General features: G+C 35.0%; 1 protein-coding gene across 44 annotated transcripts in view; it reads right to left on the reverse strand.

Annotated features, from left to right (window-relative positions):
• para (sodium voltage-gated channel paralytic) overlaps positions 1-13,701 on the reverse strand; it is a 386,365-nt gene that overhangs the window by 67,692 nt on the left and 304,972 nt on the right. For 22 of the 44 annotated variants that reach the window (XM_083141023.1, XM_083141029.1, XM_083141039.1 and 19 more), the window contains 4 exons: positions 12,859-13,263; positions 7,883-8,020; positions 2,678-2,783; positions 192-263 (listed from right to left, as the gene is read on the reverse strand). In XM_083141023.1, the coding sequence (XP_082997149.1) occupies positions 192-263; positions 2,678-2,783; positions 7,883-8,020; positions 12,859-13,263 (721 nt within the window). The remainder of the gene's footprint in view (positions 1-191; positions 264-2,677; positions 2,784-7,882; positions 8,021-12,858; positions 13,264-13,701) is intronic. The other 22 variants (XM_083141047.1, XM_083141045.1, XM_083141044.1 and 19 more) reach the window with 3 other exon arrangements.

Consider the following 13,701-nt stretch of genomic DNA (forward strand, 5'->3'; position numbering starts at 1 on the left):
ACTCTTGTAAGTTCATAAACTAATGATACAATAACCAAAATACATTCACTGAATAATGATCACTATTTTTACTTCAACAACACATATTTGAAAATATCTACTAAGGTTTAAACATTGTCATTCAAGGTAAGGTTTTTTTCATCACAGAGGATATATAATATGTACTTTCTAAAAGGCTAAGATGTACTTACCACCATGTTCACCACTGGCACGACTTTGTCTGCCTGCAGCTTGTTCTATAATATCATTTAGCACCATTACGTCTGCAAGAAAAATATAGAGATAAAATTCTATGTATATCTTGTATAGACACATATTTCTTTGTGCATAATGTGGAATGACATATTTACTGAGGTGGCAGCACGTATGCTGTTCTTCCACTTAACTCTTGTCAGGATACATATTATACGTGCTGTCAAATTAATCTTACATTAATGTTAAAGTATGTTCTGAGTGTATACATAAGTTGCAGAGTAGCTACCCTGCTGAAAATTTTGTCTACTCTTTTCTGATTTTCAAACAGATATAAATAAAAATTGTTAACAAGGATGAATGAAATGTAATATTTACAGCCCTCATCTTAAGTTAAACACGCTACATACATATTAAATACAGAAGGCTGATTGGGCTTATCCGACTGATTTGGCACCGCTGCTGCCAAGTGTGTAGTTGCGCCAGAACCTTCAAACCAGTGTTGTGTCTGAGCTTACAGTTGCCAGAGCGTCGTGTTCATGCTAGTGAAATGCCACCAAAAATTAACCGTTATTGGGAAGAGTACATCATGGCTGTTTTCCACGCACATTTTTCGTACAACCGAATAATGAAACAGTGTCAGGAAAATGGTTTACCCATTAAAATGACCACAGTTAAAGATATTGTGGCCAGGCAAACACAAATGGTGCTCATGCAGAAACATTCGCCAACAAAAGGGGCATGTTCGAGGTTGTCAGCAAAGTGTCGCCCGAGGTGCTTCGTGGAATTCGGCGAATTGCAGTTCAGGAGAATCCACCACCCCAACGTGACATGGCCCATAGGTTCAATGTGGCGCAGTCCACTGTCAGTGATGTAATTTGCAGAACGCAAGACCAACTGTCGCAAACTACGAAAGACACTTGGTGGGGTTAAAATGAAAGACAGTTGTCACACTGGATGAGGCGTACATTTATCTCACGTGTAATGGTAACATTAGGGCAATTACGTACCGTGATGCCTCTGGCAAGGGACATACCGAGTTTTACCGCCAGTGTCGAGAAAGTTTCCCGCAGGTAATAGTGATTGTCGCTGGGTACAGTTATGAGGGGAAGTTGGAGATACGTAAGGTGGAGAAAAACATAAAGGTGAATGCTGCCTACTTCCAGGAATCCATTATGGCCCCAATCTATCAGATAGACATCCCTCGTTTGTATGGAGCCAACAAGAACCAGGTGTGGATCCACATGGACAAAGCATCCAGCCACACCGCTAGATCATCCCTCCGGTTTTATCAGGACATGGAACAGGTAAAAGGGATCAATGTTATTCCTTTTCATGACATTCCTGTCAAAAGCCCTGATGCCAGTCCAATGGATCTCTGCGCATTTGGACTGTTAAAACGACATCTACAACATCCCTGCACTCCAATGTACCTAGGTAGTATGTTGCAGAGGAAAATGTGATGTCGGGCGATAGTCCATAATGCTGGTGGTTCAATAGAACACAACCGGTGGTGGTGGTACGGCTTTTCATAGGGTAAGTACACTTTACATATTGATCGGATATAACCCGATCAGCATCTGTATAATACTAAAGAAGATATTTTCACTTGTAGTTTCTCTACTGTACAGTTTTCTGTAGATCAATAGGTGTTTTGGAATTTCTACTGTGTTAAGTAGGAAACCATCGAGTTTCAGTAGATTTCCAAGAGACACAGTAGAGTACAATTGATAACAGTAGATTTTGTCTACTGTAAACAGTAGAAATTTCCAGCAGGGCGAACATTGACATGTCTCCAGTAAGATGCAATCATTAAAATTTACATAAAATTTAATAGGGCAAGGTTATAAATTAACTCCATCAAAATGGTCTGCTCCTAGGAAAAGGACACACATTCTACTCCTGCAGTGAACCCTATACAGTGGAATTTCCATACGTGTCACTGAACACTCAGGTTAACAGGTATTGGCCCACCACCTGTTGGCAGATTGCAGAATTAGAATGGCCTTGGTATTGTTTGCATGATCATTTCTGCAGATGTTTATGATAACTCGATCCAAAGTTTGTTTGTGTTAACTTCACTTTAGGCTGTGATGGACTAACTGGGACTGGACATACTGGAGTTGTGCATGAAGAAATCAATGTTTTTGTGCATATCATGAGTAAGAAATTCACATAGACACACCACCAACTCTATACATTCATGTGTGAAATAGCTACAAAGTTTCAAAACAAATTGGAATTTGAATTTCCAGTAGTTGCAACACTGACCAAGGAAAACAGTTTTAAAAATCAAGCAATTTTCTATTATCTGACTTAAACTGAATGCCTTTTCATTCATTCATAAGTGTTGTTTACATATTTCTAACCATGACTGCATATTTTCTGTATCAAAATTTGCATAATTCAACCAGGAAAGAGCATATTAAGAGCACAATTGAAGTTACACAAATGTACAAATTGTGAAAGAAATAGATCTGCTTACCTTTCATATCTACAAGAGTTTGATGTTGAGCTGGTTCGATAAAGGGATTATTATCTTGATGTTGTTTTGCCTTTGCAGCCCCATCTTCACTGTCGAGGGAAGATTCCTACAAACACACAGTCAAATATGTAATTTTGCAGAAATTGTTATTAAAGATGTATTTAGTTACTCTAAACTTGTAATTGAATTTAATGCATTACTAGTGTATCACATTAATCTAATTATTTTTCACTTAAAAATTGTTTTAGAAGTACATTGAAAACTGATATTCTTTTGAAAGCAAGTAAAGAGATACACTCACATTAAATTTTAATATCAAAAGAATTGAAGTTTTATTATCTAAAAAATGGCAAATGAATTTTGAATGAGCAGATATTATTTACTTTACATCTTACAAAGCTGATCTTAAGAGAGAGTTTGTTAAAAACACACATTCATAAAAGTTTTTAAATCTTTTTTAAAATCATGTTTTCATGGGCTATTGCCGTTTTGTTCTGTGGTTGATTTGAAAACTCTTGAAACTACTATTAGCAATGTCATACAGTTCCAAAAATTATATTCACTTGTTTTGTACTTTGCTGATGTAGAGTATTATTTGGAGGAGTTTGGTATGTTTCTAGTTCACTTTATGCACAAAAAGCTAATCGGGACTGGACCTGCAGTTTAAAGCAAGATTCAAACCACTATGTGCTTCCACCGGGTATCAAACCTGGGACCCCTTGATTAAAAGGTGACGATGTAACCACTATACCATTGGGGAGGCCTGTAGAGATGATTCTTCACCAAGTTAGCATTCCATTTTTCCATGATATTCACATACTTTAAGCACAGTGTACAAATACAAAAAACGTTACTTCAAAATAATATGGACCCGTGCATTAACATTTTGTGTTGATTTCAACTGCAAGACTAGAACTCAAAGTTGTATTAACAAGTTAAAAAAATGTGATTAAAAGTACTATCTCAAGTAGCAAAAATGAGTGTATTATTTATCTTAGTAATTTTCTCACTGCGATGTCAGATGGCTGTGTGTAACTTTTTCAGGATGATTGCAATTTTAAGAACTATTCAACAAAGACTATCCCTTTAGGTGAAGAATATGTCAATTTACAACGATTTCTTCATCTGTCATAACTCTTCAGATTGATGTATTTTCATACAGTACAGATCCTATCCGGATCTGAAACGCTCTTAAGAGCACGAAATTGTGTGTTCATGAAAAAAGTTTGAAAGTTATTGCCTTGTAAGTATGAAACCTGCTTAATTAGTGTTATTTCTGAAAAAATTACATTTATATCGCATAAAAATTCATCATGCATAAGCTACAAGAATTTTGTCTTTCAATTAAGCATTCTATCATTTGGGCATTTTCTAAAATACTAGTTTATAGCAGGCATGTTTGCAAAAAGAGTCACTAGGGTAAATAAGTGCATTGCTTTCACCCATATTCTTCAAACCACTTATAAGTATTAGTTCATGCACAAGGTAAAACTCTAAAAGTTTCACTATAAGAAATATTATTATATATGTATATAAATGGTAGCATCATGCCTCGTGTGGTATCTCGATTAGTGCAGGTGATGATGCTTTTTGTACTACATGCATCCATCGTTCTTTTATTGGATAATGCATGCATAAATAACATGGAGCATTTGCTAAAATACATTGACAGGATCATAGTTAAAGTTCTAGGAATGAAACAACATGTCACTTATTTATAAAAAAAAAGTAAAAATTAATTTTTGTTGGACCATAGAAATCTTAAGAAATATAGAGGAATATAGCTTGGAATAATTAACTCTCTAGCCTTCTTAAACACGAAGGTTTATAGCTGTAGCAACACAAGCCTTCCATCTGTCCCTATCCTGGGCAAGATCAATCCAATCCAATCGTTTCCATTCTTAGCAATTTCCTTTAGGTCAATCTCAATGTTATCTCTCAGTCTTCACCTTGGCCTTCCTACAGGTCTCTTACCATCAGGTTTCCAAAGAAGAATCCTGTAGACTCTAATTTCCTTTCCCGTTCGTGCCACATGGCCTGCCCACCTAAGTCTTCTTGATTTAATTATTCTGATAATATCTATGAATCTTTGAAGCTATTATGTAATACTTGAGAGGAAGGTTAATTGGATTTGATTTATGTTCTTTTGTGTCAATTTTCTGCCACTTTAGAATGAGTGATGATATGATGAAGGGACACTTACAAAGAACACCCATGCCCAGGACAGGATTTGAACCTGGGACTCCTGGCATCGTAACGTGCTGTACTAAGCACTCTGCCACAGGATGTGTATACAATGTGTGTATATTCAATACAGGTAAAAATATTATATTCGCATATCTCCTTGATGTGGTTACATTTCTACTAGTCTTTTCACTTCTAGGTAACTTGAAGGAAAATATAACATGGAAAAGCTAGGCTGGATAAAATAGAAGATATAAACGAATACTCATCTTATCAAATACAAAACATAAAATATTTCCTGACGTAACTACCATATGGTCAATGGAGGAATATCTATTGTGTTCATTGTAATAATATACCTAGGTACAAACATTTATTGTTGTAGATATTTATGGATATGAACTGGATAAAACCCTGTAAGCTATTCATAAGAGATTGGGGGATCTGCAATAAAAAAATTATGTATTTTTTAAATAAAGTACATGTTGTTTGTTCTCTAGAGTTAACATTTCGTTTAGTCAATAAATATGCTCTTCTACAGTAGATTTATTTGATCTACATAGCCATGAGAAAATCGTTTGTATCATTATTTTAACAAGGTTTGTGTTAAAGAATTTTACCACTTAAAAATTTTGAGGGACTTCATTATTTCTGAAAACAGTATGTAAAGGTACACAAACAAGCATGTCTCAAAAAAAGTGAAAAATTATTTGGGTGACTTTTTATAAATATATTATATCTACAGTGCAATGCCCATAACTAACACAAATAATATGTTTCTAACATGGTAGCAGATACTGTTAAGATCAAGCATAAGTCTAGAGGTACAGAAATGAATTCTCTATTATAAAGACAATGTAAATTCAGCTTTGTGGGAGATTAGATGCAGTTATTGCAAGGGAGTATCATACACATGATTATATTGGTATTTATGTTGCATTTTCTATGTATTATTCAGTCCATAGTACAACAGGCCATGATATTATGATGCTCATTATCTGAACACACGTAACTGATGCATGAACTGAGTAAAGAATTAGTGGTGAGAATCGTCACTTATCACTTGTAAAATTCTTCAGCTTAAATGGTAATTCATATTATTCAATATTGTTTATACAGCTAATAGGGTCAACACTGATATCAGAAATAACTGAATTGACTTTCATTTAAGAATGGCATAGGCAGAGGAAATTCTTGATCTGCCCTGTTAATCCTTTGAAGCACAATACTAAAAATAATCCTGCAATACTATTGAATCATTCTCATTATGATGTTTACCAATTGCACCAAATTTGTATCACTTTGGGGTGGGAAAGGGGAGACATGGTTGAATATAATATATATAGTAGTGAAGGAAATAAACCCTCGCGGGATAGTGGAAATATTTAAATTTTCATGGGGCAACCACTGTCTATTACCTTTGTGAAATTTAAAGATTTGAACGTTGAATGTTTCCTATTTCTAATTTTCTGTATTAGTCCTTCTGGCTGAGCCCATACCACTTTGAACTGATGTCCATATCAATGCCAATTCTCTAGTTGATTCACACCTTTAATGATGCTTGAAATTGTAATAATTAAGAGTTGTTCAAAGTATTGATTAATACTATTGTAATTATTCCACATCCAATTGTATGCATCGATTTACAAAGAGTTCTGCTATAAAATATTCAAGTTACAGAATCTAGTTTTTCACACAAAACTGGTGCAAAATAAAAAGTGACTTTGAACTATTGGAACGCTACCTAGTTAAAGCATAAAGCTCACAAGGCAATATAAACTTCTTAAATATTGATGTTCACACACGTGGAATATGTGTTTACTTTTTAAATAATGAGTAACAGACTGCCATTGCAAAGTTGTTCAAATGTTGTTGTGAAAAAAGAGGGTTTTCAAATATGGGACTAACAATAGTGCTTTGTGTTTTCCAAATCCACCATTGTCATCACAGTTCACACAGATTTACTTTTGACACTATACTGGAGGTGCAAAAACAATAGGAAATGTATCTATATTCGCCTACATAGTCATGTCATCTTAAAATAAATAGAAATCTTCTGCAGCTTTATTCGATTTTAAACTCTGGACTAAGATGCATTGCAGCAAATTGACTCGCAGGACAACATATTAGTTGTTTTACTTTGTAATGTTGTCACTTCATTTTTCATTGATGCAAACCACTACATTCAAACCTGAGTGTCTGCTACCAATTTAGAAACACAGCGTATAGAAAACATACAAACAAAATAATTTTATGACAAAAATATTTTTAAATATAATGAAAGAAATATTATGTTTCATGAAAAACTCACATTGCCTGTAAAATTTAATTCTATTTAGTGCTACAAATGCTTTACCACCTCAAAACACATGTTCATGATGATCATTCGAATTTTATATAAATGTCAATTTGTAATTTGGAGTAAGCAAAAGTAAATAAATAAATTATAATATATGGAAGAACAAGGAACAATTTACAATAAAGAAAAAAAAATGGTTTGCATTGTCACCCATTAATATAAACTTGAAGGTTTTGTAGGGATCATGCACTGACTGTGTCTAGAACAACGCAAGAATTACAAAGTCTGTATTTACATAAAAAGCTCCACCACACCCAAATTTCCATGCGAAAATGTAGAGGAAATAACACCAAGAGTTATGTGGAAGGACTACTATTAACAGCATGGAACACAGACATTAGCTTTTGAAACAAACACACAGAAGAACATGAGACATATATATTCCCATGGTAGCCACAACTCATGAGACAAGTACACACTTAGAGGAAGAGAATGGAAACATATGACAGTTGAAGTTGAAGAAAAAGTTAGTGAAGTGCAGTGCATAAAAAAGGGTTTTTTACTGTACTAGCACAGTCCCTTAAGTATGCGTACATATGTATATGATATATAATACATATATTGTAAAGCATAGGGTTGTGGAAACATCATGACTCCCTAACTTGTTTCCATATTAAGAGCAAGCAAACTCACCACGAGTAGTTGTAATTCAAGCTACTTACACCGTCTTTGTCGATATATTCAAGGCTGACATCTGGTCCAAATATGTCTCTAATGATGTTATCTATAACTTCACCGTCTCTGCTGTGCCCATCCCAATCTTTTCTAGGCAGCAAATGAAGCACTTGCTTGCTGTCAAACTAATGCATAAAGAAAGAGGGGATGTCATGTAATTTTCTTTCCATCTGTCCCCAGTCCAGCCCAGGTCACCAAAGAACAATAGTCCTTAACTCAGACATGTTTACAACTAACACCATGTGCTGTTTAGTGTAGCGAGCATGTTTCACACAGGCAGTAACGAAAGGTACACCATGCTAAAGGCTCAAGAGTATCCATGCAAACATAAACATGCAGAATCGCTCATGAACAAACACATACATCAAGCATGCAAACATATTTGTACTTCGTTCTTCTTAAAGGTTTGCATAACCACTTTCTGTTGGTGCAAAATAATACAACACAGTTAATTTTAGTGGTTTTAATTTTTTCTGCGACGTTTTGTCCTGGTTTCAGAACTTTTTCAAGCTTACACCAAGATAAACACACAACCTTACATGGCTGGTCACTCTACACTTCTAAGGAATGTATAATTTGTCCTTATTTTATAGGTACGGCAAGTGGAAAACCCAGTTTACCTAGGACACAAATTGTACATTACTTAGAAGTGTAGAGTGACTGGCCATGTAAGGTTGTGTGTTTATCTTGGTGTAAGCTTGAAAAAGTTCAGGGAGACCAGGGCGAAATGTCGCAGGAAAAATTAAAACCACTAAAAATAACTGTGCTATATTATTTTGCATATTTGTACTTTGGTCCCCCTTGTAAAGGTTTTGTGATAATGTCCCACTTGTGGATAATTTCTGCATAGCTTTCATAGTTTTCTCACCGAGTCTCATGCCTATTCACCTTACGTTAGTCAACATTCAAATATTTCATGTTTCTGTTTTTTTTTAAATTATTACATACTTCAAAACCTTCCCCCTTACATTACCTCCATACACATTCACACACATAAAACTTCTCTCTTTTTCCACAACACGATATAGTTTGTACACAAATATATAAAGGTCATGCACTATTGCATGGCACTACATATTAAGGAAAATAAGCCCTGCCATTGCTACTCTAAAAACTTAAATCTGACATGAAGGAGCAAATATACTGTATTTAGAAAGACCATTCTCTAGTTTACATGTTTGGCGCAAAAGATCCATTTTTGTTGAGTTTGCGGTGAGAAGTGTCAATTCCGCTCACAAATTGCAACAAAATCTTTAATATTACTGCTAATTACACACAAGAAGTAACATTCATTTTTACTGTTTCAATATCTTTCACAATCTATTTCCACTGCTCTCAAAAACAAGCACACAGGATGCACAATTAAAATAAATTTTTTGTTCATGTAATCAGAGATTCTATAATACATAGTAATATTGCGAAGGATAAATTCAGGTCACAGCTGAACACAAATTTTTCGTGTTTTTGAAGAAAACTTGCATAGAATTCATGTATACTGACTGGCTTGGTTTATTTTACTTCACTTTTTTGCCACTTTTAGCTAATCACAAAGATTGATTGATTGATTTGGTGTTTTAAGTCCACTTTATGCACAGTAAGGCTAAATGGGACTGGACCTACAGTTTAAAGTGGGATCCAAACCACTTGTGCCTCCACCGGGTATCGAACCCGGGACCAGCTAATCACGAAGAGGAGGATGAGTAATGGTATGATGAAATTGAGAAGAAACAGTCAGAAGCGAGGTAAAAATAATCAAATCAATCAAACATATTGCAAATCGACATGCATAATTTTGAGAAACAGATTCTACTTTCCAAGGAAGTATTTGACAATGAAGTTTTAGGCTTTTCATAAGTTACATGTTTATTTACTCTTTGCCTTTCTACATTGGAGTCTTCAATTTATTGTTATCTTCAAATTTTTCCTTGACGACTGAATCATCGCTGGAAATTAAATGACATTGCTTTTATTTATGGCACCAATGTCGTTTTCTGTGTAATTAAGTTATATGAGACAAATCACGAACACTGATGTATTACAGGACCCAAATTATTTTAATATTTGATCTGGATCATTGTAAATTTGTAAAAATGGTCTGCATATTTTAAATCTCCCATGAGATTGACAGCTAGCTCACACCTACTAGATCAGCTTTTTGTAATTCCTTTGGACTTCAAAGAATAATAACAAAAGCATGGAATTGGGTACTAAATTACATATTATACCAATAAAACTACCGACAATGTTACCAATTACTTGATAAGTGGTCTCATCAATAATAGGAATAATTTTATTCCATTCTACTACAACAGAATAATGGAACTGTGCTGAATATCGCACATGTTCCTATCACTTCCCACAGTATCTATGAACTGCAGCAGTCCATTTTTAATAATCTGAACTACTGTGAACTAGTTGCGAATCTGGTGGGAGAATTTGAAAGTTTACAGACTTATCTAGGTGCTGTGTGAATTTGAAGTTTTCCTCCCTTTCAAATATTGCTAAGAGGATAAATTTATAAGGAATCAAATCAACAAATGTGTGTGATACGTCGGCACAATTACACTATACAATGTACATGTAAATCTTATGGCATTGTTGTTTTGCCAGTAGCAGTTGCTAGCTCAGTCGAAGGTGTTGTTTGAGTTGCTGCAGCTGCCAAATGTGAATCACCTTGCGTGCCTAATATTGCTTCCTTTTTTGTGTTCAGTGGCAGTGTTTTCTAGGTAAACGTAAAGTTCCCAGTGCATGTAGCACCATGCCATTGAGGCACATTTAGGGGTTGTGGGGGTAGGGCCTCACATATTCCCGATCTCGGCCATTTTGGAGGTGATGTGATCAGCATCATGTTCCGGTCACTTTTATCCCCTCCAGATACCCATTGATTTGAGGCTGGGTGGCCCCAATGCCACTTTACGCAGGGATAAGGCAGGAAAAATTCTGAACTTATATCACCCACTATGGAAATCGAACCCGGGTCTCCCAAATGGCAGTCAGATGCCCTACCGACTAGACTGCCATGCCAAAATGATGAATAAATTGTTGGAAGAAAACATGAGGAGGGCTATACGATATGATCATGCTAAGAGAGGCAGGAAGCAAGAATAATGCTGAACCAGATAAAAAGAAGAGAAAATGAAGAGACTGCCAAGTAAAAATACAGGAAAGAAGAAAAGGTGAGGAGACTCCAGAATATTGCATTTTCATATTTCATCAAAGGGTATTTGTAGGATGTCCAGGCAGAAAAGGGGATTGTGTGTATAAAGTGTAGAATTTGATGTCATAGACAGTGTTCAGGAGATGACAACAAAACTTGCATCTCTGAGTTCTGCATAGAAAACTGGAAGTTTAAGGATGAAAAAGTGCAAAGAACAAACTTTTTTGTATTACATTCAATGTATTTTACTTTTTAGTTTGCCTTTGTCATGACAAATATTGTTCTTCTTGTTTGTAGATGTTAATTTCTTTGTCCTAACTTTACAGGCTTAAGAACTTGTGTGTGTCACACTAGGAACATGATTTTCCAGATACCAAAAATCTCTGGCTCAAAAACTTAAGAATGTATATAACCATTAATATTATCATTTGCAGTACACAGCACCAACTCCATGGCAATTGTCATATTTATCTTTGAAGGAATCAATCACATCATGTCATCAGATTTTCAAAATGGGTGCAATATTAGGCGCACATCTTTTAAGTAAGTCAGGGTTAAGTACGTTAAATGCAGGAGATCTAGTATGAATGTCTTTGTTCTAAAAATCTAGTAGCAATTTATGATATAATTTTGCTTCTCCATACCAACTATGAAACAACCACTGCATTAAAACAAATTGTAAAGCTCCTCTAAGAAAATAATATTAATAAAAAAGGGCAACAATTTACTAATACTTGCACTACAAGAAACGAAAGGGAAAATGGTATATCACAGACTCCAACATTCAGTACATACTTTTAAATCAAATGTATATATATTTACATATCCAAGACCATATTGCTGTGTGTTATGAGGTGATTAATGCATTTCCTTACATATGTGCTTGCTTAGTTAATTGTTGTTCAACTTCTTATATCTACATGCTAGCCACCTACAATAAATTCACTATAAATAATAATTCTATATATTTATGTATCTAATTTAATGTTTTTTTGCTATGTAAGTCATTCAAAAGTTCTAGAAATAAAATTCAACATTAAGTATATAGCAAAAATATTATTTACACTACATCATGAAATCCAATGACTGATTGACGTATGATGTCTAGTCTACAAGTTATAACAAAAATTCAACAGCTGTATTAAGGTAGAAAAGGTCTACAGAGCATTTGTACGAATCATGCAAAGCCAGTTTTCTTCTCAGAATTCAAAACTACCATGCAACATGCACATACATCCTTTTTAGAGTAAAGAGGGAAGACGAAAAAGAGCAAATAAAAATGCATTTGTGTTAATTGAAAGCATGCAGCTTTGAAATTCATGTACACATCCAAGCACTGATTTTTAACTTTTTTTGGTAATAGTCTTCTGTATAATGTTCTTCCATACTGTTTATTCCCTGTGGATTAAAATGAATTGAACTATGGTGTGGGAAACTTGATACCATATATAATTTCTGTTGTCAGGGTGTGCGGATATTTTTATGGACAGGCCTTTAGTTTGCACATCATAAACATATATTTCAAGGTCAAAGCAATATGAGACGGTTACTATCAGAAAAGGTTTTTAAATATATATATATATGTATATATAATTTGGGATGTAGACATTCCACATCTAATGCACTATTGGGTTTTGGAAGGGTTAAAAACTGGGGGTCAATAGGGAATCTACAACATAACGCAATGAGTCACAGCTATACTGCATATCCCATGAATCGGTTCAGCATTCCATGTGCAATACAAAGCAAAATAAATCTTACCAACATGTAATAATAATATTTCAATATGCTATATAAGTTACTCACAAAGTCACGAAGGTGTTTATTGTTGTCCATTATTACTTCAGGAACTTGTGAAGGTGGATTTCTGGATCTATTCCTTAACTGACTTTCTTTGGTTATAATCCCTTTGCCATTCAAGAGGTCACCATGAGATGTGTAGGAAATACGGGAAGCATGAGATGTGTACGATGAATGACGGGAGCCCAGGTTTGTGTAAACCGGCACAATGATGGCACCATTTTCCTCTGACATTGGAGTCACGGCGTTAGAATCGTCAGCGTACGGAAGGTGTTCTTGCGCATCAAGATACGTGGACAGGACTAGAGGCTTTCGATCCCCGTAGCGGCGTCCATTTCTCCACGTGAATTGATGACTTACCCTCGAATCCCGCCGTATGTTGAATGGGGAACCCGGTAAGCTTAAGCTGGCCTGTAATGGGGGAAAGTAGGATGTTCGATAGCTTTTCTAGTGACTGAGTTTGTTGACAATTTTTATTATGTTACCATTAACATCAACAAGCAATAGAAAAGAAATCATCATGATAAAAAAAAGTACTCTTGAAAATTAGGGACAGCATTATTTGAACGAAGTCAAAATTTCATTAGCTTCCACAAGCATTTTCGCCACTTTAACAAAAGAGAATCAAATGCAAGCAGACAAGGTAAAAATTATACTTTTTTCATTATCATAGCCATTCCACGTATATCCGCACTGGGGTTTAGTGTGGGTTATTTCCCTCGACAGTTCTTTCTTGTTGTATAAATATTTAATCCGGTTTATTTTTGAACATATACACTGAGTTTTTGCATTGAATATCCACTGCACCCAATGCTTGCAGATTGTATTCAGAAAAAGCTACATTTGAGA

Source organism: Lepisma saccharinum, chromosome 19 (assembly GCF_977018435.1).
Source record: "Lepisma saccharinum chromosome 19, izLepSacc3.1, whole genome shotgun sequence".
Classification (NCBI taxonomy): domain Eukaryota; kingdom Metazoa; phylum Arthropoda; class Insecta; order Zygentoma; family Lepismatidae; genus Lepisma; species Lepisma saccharinum.